Genomic DNA, 13,393 nt, shown 5'->3' on the forward strand with positions numbered 1-13,393 from the left:
GCGATAAAATGATAAAACGATAAAAACTTACTTTAAGTACGAATCCATACGCACATAATAATATTTTAACTTGCTGCAAAAAATTATTTTTCATAAAATTAGACAAATAAAAATAAATAAAAATGTCCAACAGCTTTACGAAACTGTTCATCATCATAAACAAAATTTTCATAAAACTAAGACCTCCAACAGAGCAAACCGATGGCATTTTGCAACCACAACATTTATTAAGTTCACTTCCATAGATATTCAAAGTGAAACTAGTCAACAGTTTTAACTATAACAGTTCAGCGTAACCAAATCAGTAAAAATTGGTTATTTTTAGTTTGGACACAATTTGGTTATTATTTGTTTTCCAGATTTGAAGAGAAAGCAAACAATTTATTTTAAAACCTCTTTCATCCATTTTATGTTAATGTTCAGGTTTATTCAATGAATGCATTTCAAGTTTATTCATGAAAGAAACATAGCAACAATTAAATAAAAATTTATCCATCAGTTAAGACATTTGATTTCAGGCTTTGTTCTTTTGACAAAGAAGGGCTTTCCGCTTCTCATATTTCATGCTCTGTTGGATAACATGCAAACACTAAGCCATGCCTCTTGTCTTAAGATTTTCTTTTGTTTGACATGAAACAATAAATTTTTCGTAGTGACAGGGCATATTTCTAATGTTTTTCCTTGTTAAAAGCCGCAAAAGGAAGTAAGTATATTTGAATACTTTTCCATTGTATGCAATTTTTTTTTAAGCTTTGAAAAGTTGGATGACTAGAAAACTTTCTAGTAAAAAGTCCTAAATAACTCAGAATTTTATTTTATATAAAACTAAACTAAACTTCAGTGGTGTAACAGCCCTAACGGGTCAATGCCTTCAGTGCCCCAAAATCTGCTTTCTTGACCGTGGGCCCTGGGGTGTGTAAGCATATGCCCTGAACAGGTAGTCAGCTTGTCGCAGCACCCCCAGTGTTTAGTCCCCAAGCGAACTTTAACTCACTTTATAGACCCAAAAGATGGAAATCAAGGGATTAAAGGCTGAGTCGACCTTGCTTAGCCCGGGGATCGAACTCCGGACCTGTGGTGCTGCTGCGCGATGAGCTAGGCACTGCGCACAGGGCCTCATTTTCATATAATTTACGTTGATTATTTTGCTATTTTCTCGTTATCAACACCCTCAGCTTTAGTATTTACCACAGCTGCAATTTTCTGGTGTATTGTTGAGTATCCACGCGACAAAAGCAAGCCACACATGAGCCTACTACACATGTGTTTCAATACATATACATAGATTTACACGCTTTATATTATATCATCATTTCTAAACATTATCCACCGGCTGTAAAATTATATAAATATCAGCTATGTAGATTTTTGTTTTGTTTTATAAAATGCCTTGTTTCTTAAAAATCCTTCTTTTTATTATTATTAATAGGACAGTAGTTGTGAGTCTTAAACATGTCCAAAGAAATGCTTATCGCCAATTCACAAAATCGCCAATGATTGGCGAATTTTCGAAGAGGTGCGGATAATCAGAAAGTACCGTTATTTTTTAATGAATATTAAAACTTGTTTGGCAGATATCAAAACTGGCTACATTGTTAGTAAAGTAAGAAATAAATGTGCCCAAATAGTTAAAAAAACAAAGAAAAAGACTAAAAGTCAAAATATGCTTTCAGAAATATGAACAACATTCAATTTTAATTTGCCGCTTTTCTGAAATACTACAATATATATTAATGGGAATTTTAATACTTTATAGCTTCTTTTGAGCCATTTCCTATCTTCAAATTAACAGTTTCTTGTGAATTGGTTTCTTTTTTAACGATAACTTTTTATTTAAAAAATCTATTTTTTATATTTTTCAGAATATACTTTTTGCACTAAACAAATAAAATTGTATAACTGATCGTTTCTAGATAAATACATTTAGATAGCTTTGTCAGTTAGTAATCCTCTTTCCTCGAACAAATATTGAAGTGAACCAACAATTAGTTTCTTTACTTTGCTCATTTCTTATTAGACTCTGAGCTTTACCAATCGCTATTTATCGCTCATTTCATATTTTATTTCTGGAGCATGAGTAATCAGAACACCATGCAAAACCTACGAGATTAGCCCTGTTCAGCATAAATATCATAACTCATGGTTTCACAGAGCTCTCTACGGATCTATAGGATTTAAGCTTTTCTAGAACTTTTGATTAATGAAAAAACAGTAGAAATATTACATTTTGTTTTTAAATTTCTACAAAATTTTTCAGTACGAAGCTCAAGTGAAAAATGAGGTTAATGACTTTAGCAATTAATTTTTGGTAAATAAAATCATTTTTCAAACAAAAACGTATGAGTTTTGGGCTAATCATAATCTTAATTTTCTTATAAGTAAGACGTTAAATCACCTCTTAATAAAGCTACATTCCTTTACATTCACAAGGAACAAAGTTTACATTATGTGTGTATATATACTATAATGTAATGTAATATAATATAATATTTATATATCAATGATTTATTATTATAATTTTTTTACATATATATCATTTCCGTGAAACATAAAGTTAATTAACGCGATTAATATCATAACAACAATTTTGCATATAATTGCACTAAAATCATCTATTTATGTACAAAATTTGTAACAATATTGAATATTTATAGATATCGTGCAACGCAGTCAATAATAATGGCAATAAATTACACTGCTATGAAATTTAAATTCATAATTTAAACTAATAAAAGCTGGGACAAGGGTAAGGCACTTGCCTCAGGTGAACGTGTAGGGGACAACAAATTAGCAAAAAATAATTAGGAACTCCCTTTATGATCATTAGCTTTCAAACTCGAAGCACTTCGGACTTTTATTATTATTATTTATTTTGACTGATTGTCAGAAATGAACGTTCTAAACCTTTTTTCATATTTAACTATGCACATTTCGTGCATTATTTTTCTGAATATAAAGAACTACAATCGAAATTTCTGTAAAAGTTAAGGTCTATGATTTGAAACATTTGCTGAATACAAAAACGTACAGCCATATTTTATTTAAACTTAATACAAGGGTGCACGAATTTACCGTCTTGCCTCGGGTGGAAATATACTTAGGCAAGATTTCAGTGAATCACTAATAAATTAAAATCTTGGGCAACAATTAAAAGGCAACGTAAATTGAATCAAAACACATCTGGGGTAATTGATAGTATATATCGGAATATACTAGTATGGTTCATGTTTGGTAGTACGGTTTTCACATTAAAATACATGATATCTGTAGTTTCCTGTCAGTGAATCGAATACATTTCCTCATTTTAATGCATGAAAAAATACTACATCTATATAATGTTATCCACTTCGGATCGAACTGGGAAAATAATTAACTCGATTAATAAAACAATGCGAATGATCGATAATTCACTTGATTCAGTTGCGAGCGGAAAAAAACTGCGTTAGAGAGAGATCTAATCTATATTTTTCTGCAAACTGCATATTGCAAAATATTGTAAATTTTAAGCAAATGGAACTTTGGTTCTCTGATTTAAAACGCATAATTTATGCCGTAATTCTCCTATTTTCTTCACAAAAAAAAAAAACTTTACTACGTTATGCCCTTTTGCTGAACGAACGTGAATGCAATGAAATTTAAGTTTTATGAGGTTCAAAAATTCTATGAGTATCCCGAAAACTGAGAATAAACAATACTACTAATAATAATAACAATAAAATTGCTAGGGAAAAATATTAATTTACCGTTTAACAAATAGTCTCTTATTGAATCTCCACATCAATCGATCAAAATCCAGAATACTTAAACATATGAAAATGTGAAAATAACGTACCTACTGTAAATAAATATCTAGAATTAAGAAAAGTGTAGAAGAATAGGGAGTGCGAAGACTGCTTTGCTATTCTAACAAAAAAATTAATGATAACAAAAAGTTTGCCAAGCTTTGAAAACACAAACTAAACCCAAGTCATATTTATCCATTTATAATGGCTCTTCCGCTGGCGGCAATATTAGAGCACTTATGCACATTCAGAATTTCCAGAAAATTCTAAGAGCATATGCAAGCACCAAATTCCTGTACATGTTGCCATTCTTTAACCTCAAAATATAAAAATTGCTCTAGACTTGGATTCTTCTAAAAACTTGAATCAAGCGTCATAAGGGTTCATAAATATGTGCATGATGAGGTACAAATGAAATTATGACGAGCAATATAAAGAAACCTCAGTGCGGTTTTAGCTACTAATGTCATCTTCTATTTTCGGAAAAACTCTATTTCAGCTATCTTCAGTTATATTTAGAAACGTGCGAGTGAAAGCCTACATTAAGAATTATTCAGAAAGAATTGACCCCGTTTTAAACTGTTTCAAATACGATTCAGCTTCTCTCAAAATGCCCTCCACGAAAGCATTCCTTTCTTTAAGCAGATATCTTTTGTGTGTTTTTCTGTATTTAGTTTAAAAAAATAAGCAAGTAGTTTTATTTTTTTAATTTACAAGTACATTAATAAATAAGAACTGAAAAGAAAATAATTAAATATTTCAACTGAGAAGTAATGGATGTGACTTCCTTTAAATATATAAACATCAAAATGGTAATTAAAATATCGCTTTTATTGCACACAGTCACAATAATACATTTATTAAGACCATGTATTGAAACTATCATTCCAATACATCCTTATCGTATTCCCGTCAGAAAAATTTCCATGGGGTAAGATCCAGTGCTGAAAGACAGCTTTGAAACACAAAAGCATACGATCTATTCCGTTCAATCCAGTACTAATGATTCACTTTGTTAACATATTACACGTAAATATTTTCATCTCATTCTAAAACTCACTGGGATTTTCTTTTTCACTTGATTTATATCAAATTAAAATGCAGTTTATATGTATGGAATTATGCCCAACTGTAAACGAGGTGCCTTTCACAATAGCCTTCTGTTTAAGCAAAAAATGTTAATTGCAATGATTAAGTTGCTAAAATATTTCCAAATAGCTTATTAAAAAAAGAAGAAAAGGAAAAAAGAGCGAAAACAACGATTTTCATGCATTAGAAATAGTATATATTTTAGTATTAAGTTCTTGAATCTTTTTCGATACAGTAATTATAATTTGCTAATAAATATTCTCCTTATCTACACAATTGCGACATTTCCATCTTCTATGGTAATGGTTATAAAAATTTTATATTTAAATGGTTGTAAAATTCTACGTTTGTTGTATCGCTAATTAACAAAATAAAATAGAAACCTAGATTTTGAATATTAATCCAGCCCGAATGATTAAGCTGTAAAATTATACACTGGAAGACTTCAAAAGTTCTGTGCAATTTATAAGATTTATAAAAATGTAATCTAGAATTTTGAAATAGATTCGAGAATGAAATAGATTCCTGCAGACTGTAAGGAAGATAATGTCAAATGCTTATTGTGATGAAATTGTTTAGTAAGGTTAATTGCGTGTTTTTAGAATTTATGAATTCTGCTTGTTATAAAGAATTTGCTTTCAACTAGTTGATGGTAAACTATTTCATGAAAATTTTAATTTTATTTATTTTTTTACTAAAAATTATATTTTATTGGGCATTTGAATAATATATAATTTAATTGGTTTCTGATTAAAGAAGATTGTGTTTGTAATCTATTTCATATAAATACTTTGAAAAGAATACCACAATTTATTTTTTTGTTACGTTATATCTATATTATCAACAAATCTTAAATTCGTTTCGATCTGCACGTTTATCCGCGCAATATTTAGATATCGATAAGCAATGCTCGTTTACCTGAAACAATATGTTATATGTGCAATAGCATGTTATGTTAATTGCTGCAAAACTATCATGGCCTTCAAGTAAAGTATCCCTTCTATTTGTCCATTTTGCCAAATATCTAATAAACTGCAAAAAACAGTAAATATATATTGTGGGGATTCTAATTCGCGCGTATTTGACCGAAAGCATTACTTCCCTTACCTGAGCTTACAGGTTTTCAAGAACCAACTGTGTATGCATATGGATAACATGCGTATGAATCTATAAATATGAAAAATATTATAAGATGTGCAACAGTTTTATTGACAATATATATAAACATGAATACGAGCAATGATTTATAAATAATAATTTCATTGCTAAACAATATCCATAATGCATCTTTTATGCTTATGAAATTTCTGTTCTTTATTTTTTCTGCAGCTTCACTTTGTTTCTTAGGAAAACATTGTGATTGATTTCAGAGTTTCAACATCATTCTGATAATTAACAAATTCTTTCCTTAATTTTCTTGAATAACTGGCTTAAAAAATTTCAAAAACCTTAAAATTTTTTAAAGATTTTTCTGCTGTTTTCCCTATCCTTTTAAAGAAAGGTATACATGTGTGAACAAAAGTTCTTCTTTTTAACCTAAAATTAAGAGGAAAAAAACTTAGTTTAGAATTTACGCTTGACGTGAGAAGATCCACAACTTGATCCTCCAATCTTATTTAGGACGGTTCAGGGTGACATAAGGTGAATGCCTTTATGCTAGAATGACTCATCCGTTTTACGTGGCTCATAATTAAGCAGTTGCACTTAGTACCGTATATCATGAGATGCTTAGATGCATAGAAAGTTTGCACTTATAAAAATCAAAAAATGTTACTTGTCTGCCGTTAATACAGTGAAAAGCAGAAAAGAGATGATCGGAGGTGATGCATGGGTAAGTGTGAAATTTATTTTATGTGTTATCTTGAAATTAAAACAATTATTAGGAAAATACACAAATTATCTTTCCGCATAATGCGTCCTCTGTTCGTGTAATACATTTGTTTTTCTTTGAAATGACCTGCAGCTATTTGATTGCTCATTAGTTGCAAACAATTCACGATTCAGAAAGTGTGTGGAGCAAAAAAGGAATTTACTGCTTTCTTTTTTCCTAATGTATTGAATGGCCTTTATTCAAAGAAATAGAATAAGAACATTTTATTCTGTAGTTGTGCATAAAACTTCCATCAAGCTGATAGGAGAAAAGACAGCAAAGAAATCGGTAGTACTTTCTCTCTAGAAAGATATAAGTTAACAAGATTGGTAATACTTTCTTGTTTAAGTTTCTTGGTGCTTGATTCAAATAATTAATGCAGTAATTAATATTAACTTAAAACTTATTATTAGTCTACAATGAAAAATATGAAGGTTAATACTCTAGTAAACCAACTGACTGTGCCTTTTTCATTAGCTTAAAAACTTTATGGAGTTCAGTTTAGTATATGTTTTGCACTACAGTTGCTTATTTTTGAATACCAACCTTAAAATTTATCCAATATTTTATAAGTTCTTATTAAAAATTTGCAATTTTCGTTTAGAACTGAAACCTATTATTTTGAGAATTTATGATTGTCCTAATCACTACAATATAATTATAAAAGACTTTTCTAGCTGTTAAACATCAGCAATAATACAGGAGGCTATTTACACATTTTAGAACGATATTGATGCAAAAATTTCAAGTGTGCTAAAAGATCATTCAGCAAAAATCTACCATTTTAAAACTAAATTATAGATTGCTAAGATTTTTTTTCTGCTTTAAAAAGCGGAATATGTAATCATGCTTTGGGTAGATCATACTCTTTCTTTTTCTAAAGGGAAATATTCTTGATTTAGTAGTTACAAATTCTTCATAAAAATCATTGTATCAATGTATCCCAAGTCGGTATAACAAAAAGCACTGTCTAAACACTGTTTCTCAAGGGGTAAAATGAATAAATGAATACATAAGAAATATGTATATTTAGAACTATTTTCAAATATAATTCAAATCCCCTCCCTTTTCATCTGAAGTAAAAAATCTAACAACTCAAAGAACAATATCAGCATCTTTAAATACATCTGCGTTAATAATGAACAAAATAATAAAATTTCTCATGAAAGATAAAAAGCGTGATGTTCATCGCCTTTTGCCAAAGCAAATCGGGCTGATGGTAGAATGTGTTGCAAAACTCTGCACTAAACACATTTAGCTTCAGCCAAATAAAAAAGTATTTTAACATTTGAGTTTTTCATGTGGTCGATTTTCAACATAGAATGAGTTGAAATATGTTGAAACTGTTTCAAAAATATAAAAGAAATTTAAGTAAAGGGTTCATGACTTAGCATGTCTCGTACAACAAGAATTTTAAGTGTTATAAGTTTATAACTAGGTATATTTTATTCATATTTCTTGAATATTCTCTGGTGTTTCGCCAATGGCTAAGTCTGCTTTTAGAGCGTTAAAATAAGTCCAGTCTAAATGCAGACATAAAGCGTGAAATATGTGGAGATTCAAATTATGTAAACATCCTCGGAAGCCTTTCTCTTCAAAATTTCCTATTAAAATTTTGAGTTTTTTGCTTCATACCAAAAAAATTTAACTTTCATTTTCTTTTGCTGTCAGTGGCTGTGTTGGGTGTATCTGAAAAGTACTTCATGCAATATTCTGGATTTCTAAGAACATTTATAATATTCTGTATTAAAATAAATCCTTATTTTTTTCTGCAGATGGGTGCAGATCATTGACTGTTGTGGGCGAAATATCTGCATGGAACTCCAAGCAGCACATGCTTCCCGAATCGTGATATTTATCTTTTTACTAATCACTTGCTACGTATTTCTTGCCAAAGGTAAGTTATATACTCAAAATTGTCTGCTTTGCTACAACCATTTTATATAATTGTTGAACTCTACTAAATTTTTCTCTTTACTTTTTAATAATTTTTCGCTTCAAAGTGTTGATAAACTAAAAAAAGGACGAATATTTTGCTGATATAAACGACATAAAAATTACGATAAATTATAGCATCTACATTAATAAATCATCTTAATGTAAAATAGAAAGCTTAAAAAAATTGGCAGTTAATGGGAAGAAAGTTATAATGAGTATATATAATATCTTTGTTTTTTAAAAAAATGACATAGACAATTGAGTATTCAGAGACTAAACAATGATAAAAAAAAAAAAAAAAAAGATTTCCTTGCATACTGTACATCGACAATCAAGTTATTGCAAAGAGAAGTAGAGCTTCTCTTAATACTTCCTCCAGATTGCACTTAACGAATTACCTTATTTTCTTTAAGGTGAAAACTCGTATTAAATGGAAAGCATTTCAAATTTTTGAAACACGTAACAAGATAATTTAAGAAAACGTTCACACATACTTTCTGTGAAATCATGTATAAGCCCCACGAACGTGCCATGAATGTACAGCATTATGGGAAAGCATTAAAAGAAGTCTAAATAACGTTATTTTCCTTATATCTTTAGTTTTATTAATTCAGTTCTGAAACTTTACTAAATGATTGCGTGTAATCGTATGTTAATGTCTTTAAGAATCTTCAGTTCTAAAAGTGAATGAATCTACGTTATTGGTAGCCTGTTTAGGTCAAATTTTATTTCCTCGTTGCATTCCTATATACGTAAATAATTGCTTTATTATAATATAAATGAAATAAGTTTATTTTGATATGTTACCTGTGTAATGAACCAATTATTCAAAATGTAACTTGTTTTCAATACACTGAAATGCAAACTAATTCTATTTCCACACTTTCAGCTATTGTTCAAAGACAAACGGTTCGAGGATTCAGCCTTGAAATGTTATTTCTGACTATTAGAATTAGCTAATTTATTTTCTTGAATAAATCCTAATCAGTATGAAGAGGCTGTTACTCAACTCAGCATAGAAATTATACAGGGTGTTTGAAAAAGATGTGTATAGCATCTGTTTCCTTAAATATTTACCTTAGACACTTCTAGTTACAAAGTTTTCCTAAATAGGCAGATCTTTGTAGGAAAATATATTCAATCCTGTGTGGTGAAAGATTTGAGGAACATAAAACTAATTTTTTATATAAGCCTTTTAAAACTAAAATCCAAAAAAATATATCCTTCGTCTGACGCAAAGGAACATTAAATGTGACATAAGTACAGTAGATGGTTGACAGTTAACAGAAGCATAGTAGATAATTTCTGACACAAATGTGTAGTAGATGGTTGACAGTTATAAGAAGTTTGCTTCAATCTATGAAGTTTAAAATGTTTTAGAACAATATCTGGAACAGAGAAAATCAGGTAATCAGACTTCATTGGATCAATGCTTTAAGGAGCAGTAATTTTTTTTTCTTAATTATTAAACAAAATTTGATGTAATGATTTTTGTTATTATTTTTCATACATAATGCATGTGAAATTAAACTATTTATACCATTTTTTAATTCTCTTTTTGAAGCATTTTAATTTTCTATATCAGTATTTTGTCCCATCAGTGGCCGAATGATTAAAACCGCTAAATACTGGTAGTTCAACTAAGGCACAAACTCAAACTGAGGACTGGCTGCTTGGTCAGATTTCATGATTTTCCCCATGTATAATGTGAAAACCAACTATTTTTCCTTAGAAAATCCTCCACGAAGGTATATTGCTCCCTCTGGCAGATAATCCTTGTGTGTTTTGCCGTATTCAAATAACCTTGGTTCTTTCAGTAGTCTGTTTAATTAAATCCCTGCATATTGTATTTATTGTTGTCCTAAACCTTTTGATCAGAACCTGTGGCTAAATCAGGACCACAAATTTTATTGCATTCAAGGAACAAGAGTTAGGTTTATAAAAATATATTTACTTTGAATAAATAGGTAAAGGCTCCTTGCACTATCTATCCAGATTAAGATGTCCTTCCTGTGCCCTAAACTAGCGTTCTATTGCCGAGATGCTACTGTTGTTTGCTGCAATCGACATCGCAAGCTCTGCCACTGCTGGCAGATTAAGATGTCCTTCCTGTGCCCTAAGGTAGCGTTTTATTGCCGAGATGCTACTGTTGTTTGCTGCAATCGACATCGCAAACTCTGCCACTGCTGGCGGTGTCATCAGTTGTCCTGTTTCGCGTTTGGTTTTGAGAAGGTGGGGCATTTACACCACTGCCTAGATTATACATTATGCAACAGAAATATATTACATTGTTGCTTAAGTAATCTGTTATCTTGCTTGGACTGGTAGGGCATGGAAATGAACTGCACACGAAATGGTCGCATCTTCATCACACCTCGCCATTCGTTGCTTAGAGATACATAAGCTTAGTCCCTTGTTCTACTTAGTGTTGTATGTCCTGCTTCATGCTGTTAGCGGCGCTTATTGATTTCCTGTGATGGAGTTGCAGACACAAATATTTTATCTACAGTTAATTGCTTTGTTTCGCTTTTGCTGTGGCACTTTTTTTGCGGCTAATTTGCACTGTTTAATTAAATCCCTGCATGTTGTGTAAAAACAATCATAATAAGCTTCTTGTCTTAGCTAAATTAATTTCTGGAAGCTAGATAGTCCATAACCTTCGTAATTTTTTTCCTTAAGAGATTATTTTTTAGTGCATATCTCAGGAAAGGGAATAAATCTCCTTCCGAATTAGATTAACGGACTTTGTTACGGGGCAGGGAAAAAATGATGTTCAGGAATTGTCTTAGGTATTCCTATTCTTTTTCTCTTCTACCAACCTCTCGAAAGGACATTCGGCTCGACAACATTTTAAGCATATCTATGTTGACCGAAAGCACTTAAAATAATCCATGTATTACCAAAGATTCGAACCTGAGTTCAAGGCTATGACACCGGGCTTTTTACCACACCATGCTAAAAGGGTGGCACTGTATATTGCTTCAATTTTTTTATGTTACGATTTTTGTTCTTGTGCTTAGCCATTCATACCTTTCGAAAACAGTTCATTCGTCAAAGAATTCATGTTTTAATATAATGCTTTGAAAGTTCAATCATTTAAAACTTTCTTTTACTCTTGTTACTAAACTTAATTTTTTGTACTTCTCCATAACGAGTAAACTGAACTAACATTCTTTACCTTCAATCTTCGTAAATTATGCTTATCTCATCCTTCAGTAAATGTCTTGATGGAGTATTGTTTAATGCTACTAACGTTTCTACAGTTCCTTCTACTTTTTTAAATTGATGTATTTATTTCAGTTCTTAAAAACAATCATAATAAGCTCAACTCAATTATATTTGCGTTTTTCAATTCAATAATATTATGGACGCTTATATTTATTTTGTTTTAGACAGTCAAAATATATTTGCATTCCGTTAAAAACAAGTCCTGGAAAGAAATAAGGAAGTACAAAATGATAAAAAAAAACTATGATTTCTAAACGCTTTCAGAGCTAAGATCTCTCAAAGGATGCAAAAGTTTTATTTATCTTTATAAATATATGTGATAGAGACAGTTAATTTCATAACGCTTTCGTGATTGTAGATTCTGTATGATTCCACATTTGACAGAAAGAAGAACAAAAACTAACCAGTTTTGATGCTCAAGGTTAAATCATTGTCTTACTAGATTTAAAGTAGAGAGAAAGTCTGTTTTACTTGCTATCCACGCCCGCTTTTGATACTTGAAGGACATCTTTAGTAATATTTCCTCAAGCATTCTCTTTTTTATTACCGTTAAAAAATGCTTGTGCATGCAGCACATTAAGATGAAAGTTTTCTCAGTTTTCTGATGAGAAAAAAAAAAGTCGAACGGCTGTCAACATTTGGCGAACGCAATTAGAAATATTATCCCATTTATTTACCTTTTATGTTCTTAAGATAAATAAATGAATAAATAAGCTAAGGAATGAAATCACACATCGAATTCTTAAGTACGATACAGCCCTGTTCAGACAAACTAAATATAACATAAACACAAAATTTAAAAAAAACACACAGCATTTCCATGAAACGTCCACCTTCAGGAATTTTAGAATATTGCCAAAAAGAATAACGCTGATAAATATCGTCATAGGATTGAAAAAATTGCTATAATTTCTTAGAATATATCTTCGAAAACTCTCAGTGAATGTTGATTATTGAAATCCATCTTCTAAGGAAATGCTTCATAGTTCACTGATTTTGCATAGAATATTATAAGCTTTGTTTGGGTTATTTGAATAGGGCAAAGCACATGAAGATTGTCATTCTATGGGTAGGAATACCCTCGTGGAGGATGCTTTTAGGGAAACTGGCTTGTACTCATATTCATGGTACTCGTACATATGAGAAACCCAAGAAAAACTATCGCACAATCCGTCTGTTCGCCTGGGCTCGAACCCAAATCCATATTCAGCGGTCTTAAATACACGGTTATTAGACAGATGAAGTACTCTGAGGATACTTTCTTCCATTATAAAACATGTATTTACTTCCAAAGCATCAAATGATACTGTTGATCTGAAAGAAATATGAAAAGCTTTGACCGCTTAGAAACACGGAAGATTAATTATTTTTGTATTAAATGTGTGTTTTAATTTACTTTTTTATACTTTTTCTTCTTCCGGTTAAACAAAGTTCGGCTAAGTTGAGCTTTATTGTACCTGCATTTCTATAGACATATTGTACGTAA

At 30.6% G+C, this 13,393-nt stretch overlaps 1 protein-coding gene across 1 annotated transcript in view; it reads left to right on the top strand.

Moving 5' to 3' along the window:
* The window catches only part of LOC118185349 (Ig-like and fibronectin type-III domain-containing protein 1), a 144,026-nt gene that overhangs the window by 64,099 nt on the left and 66,534 nt on the right, over positions 1-13,393 (top strand). Inside the window, exon 2 of the mRNA XM_085806864.1 lies at positions 8,517-8,638. Within this exon, the coding sequence (XP_085662990.1) occupies positions 8,557-8,638 (82 nt within the window). The 5' untranslated portion in view covers positions 8,517-8,556. The remainder of the gene's footprint in view (positions 1-8,516; positions 8,639-13,393) is intronic.

This window comes from Stegodyphus dumicola, chromosome 12 (assembly GCF_044657685.1).
Source record: "Stegodyphus dumicola isolate Sdum_Otavi_A_Nest chromosome 12, ASM4465768v1".
In the NCBI taxonomy this organism is placed as follows: domain Eukaryota; kingdom Metazoa; phylum Arthropoda; class Arachnida; order Araneae; family Eresidae; genus Stegodyphus; species Stegodyphus dumicola.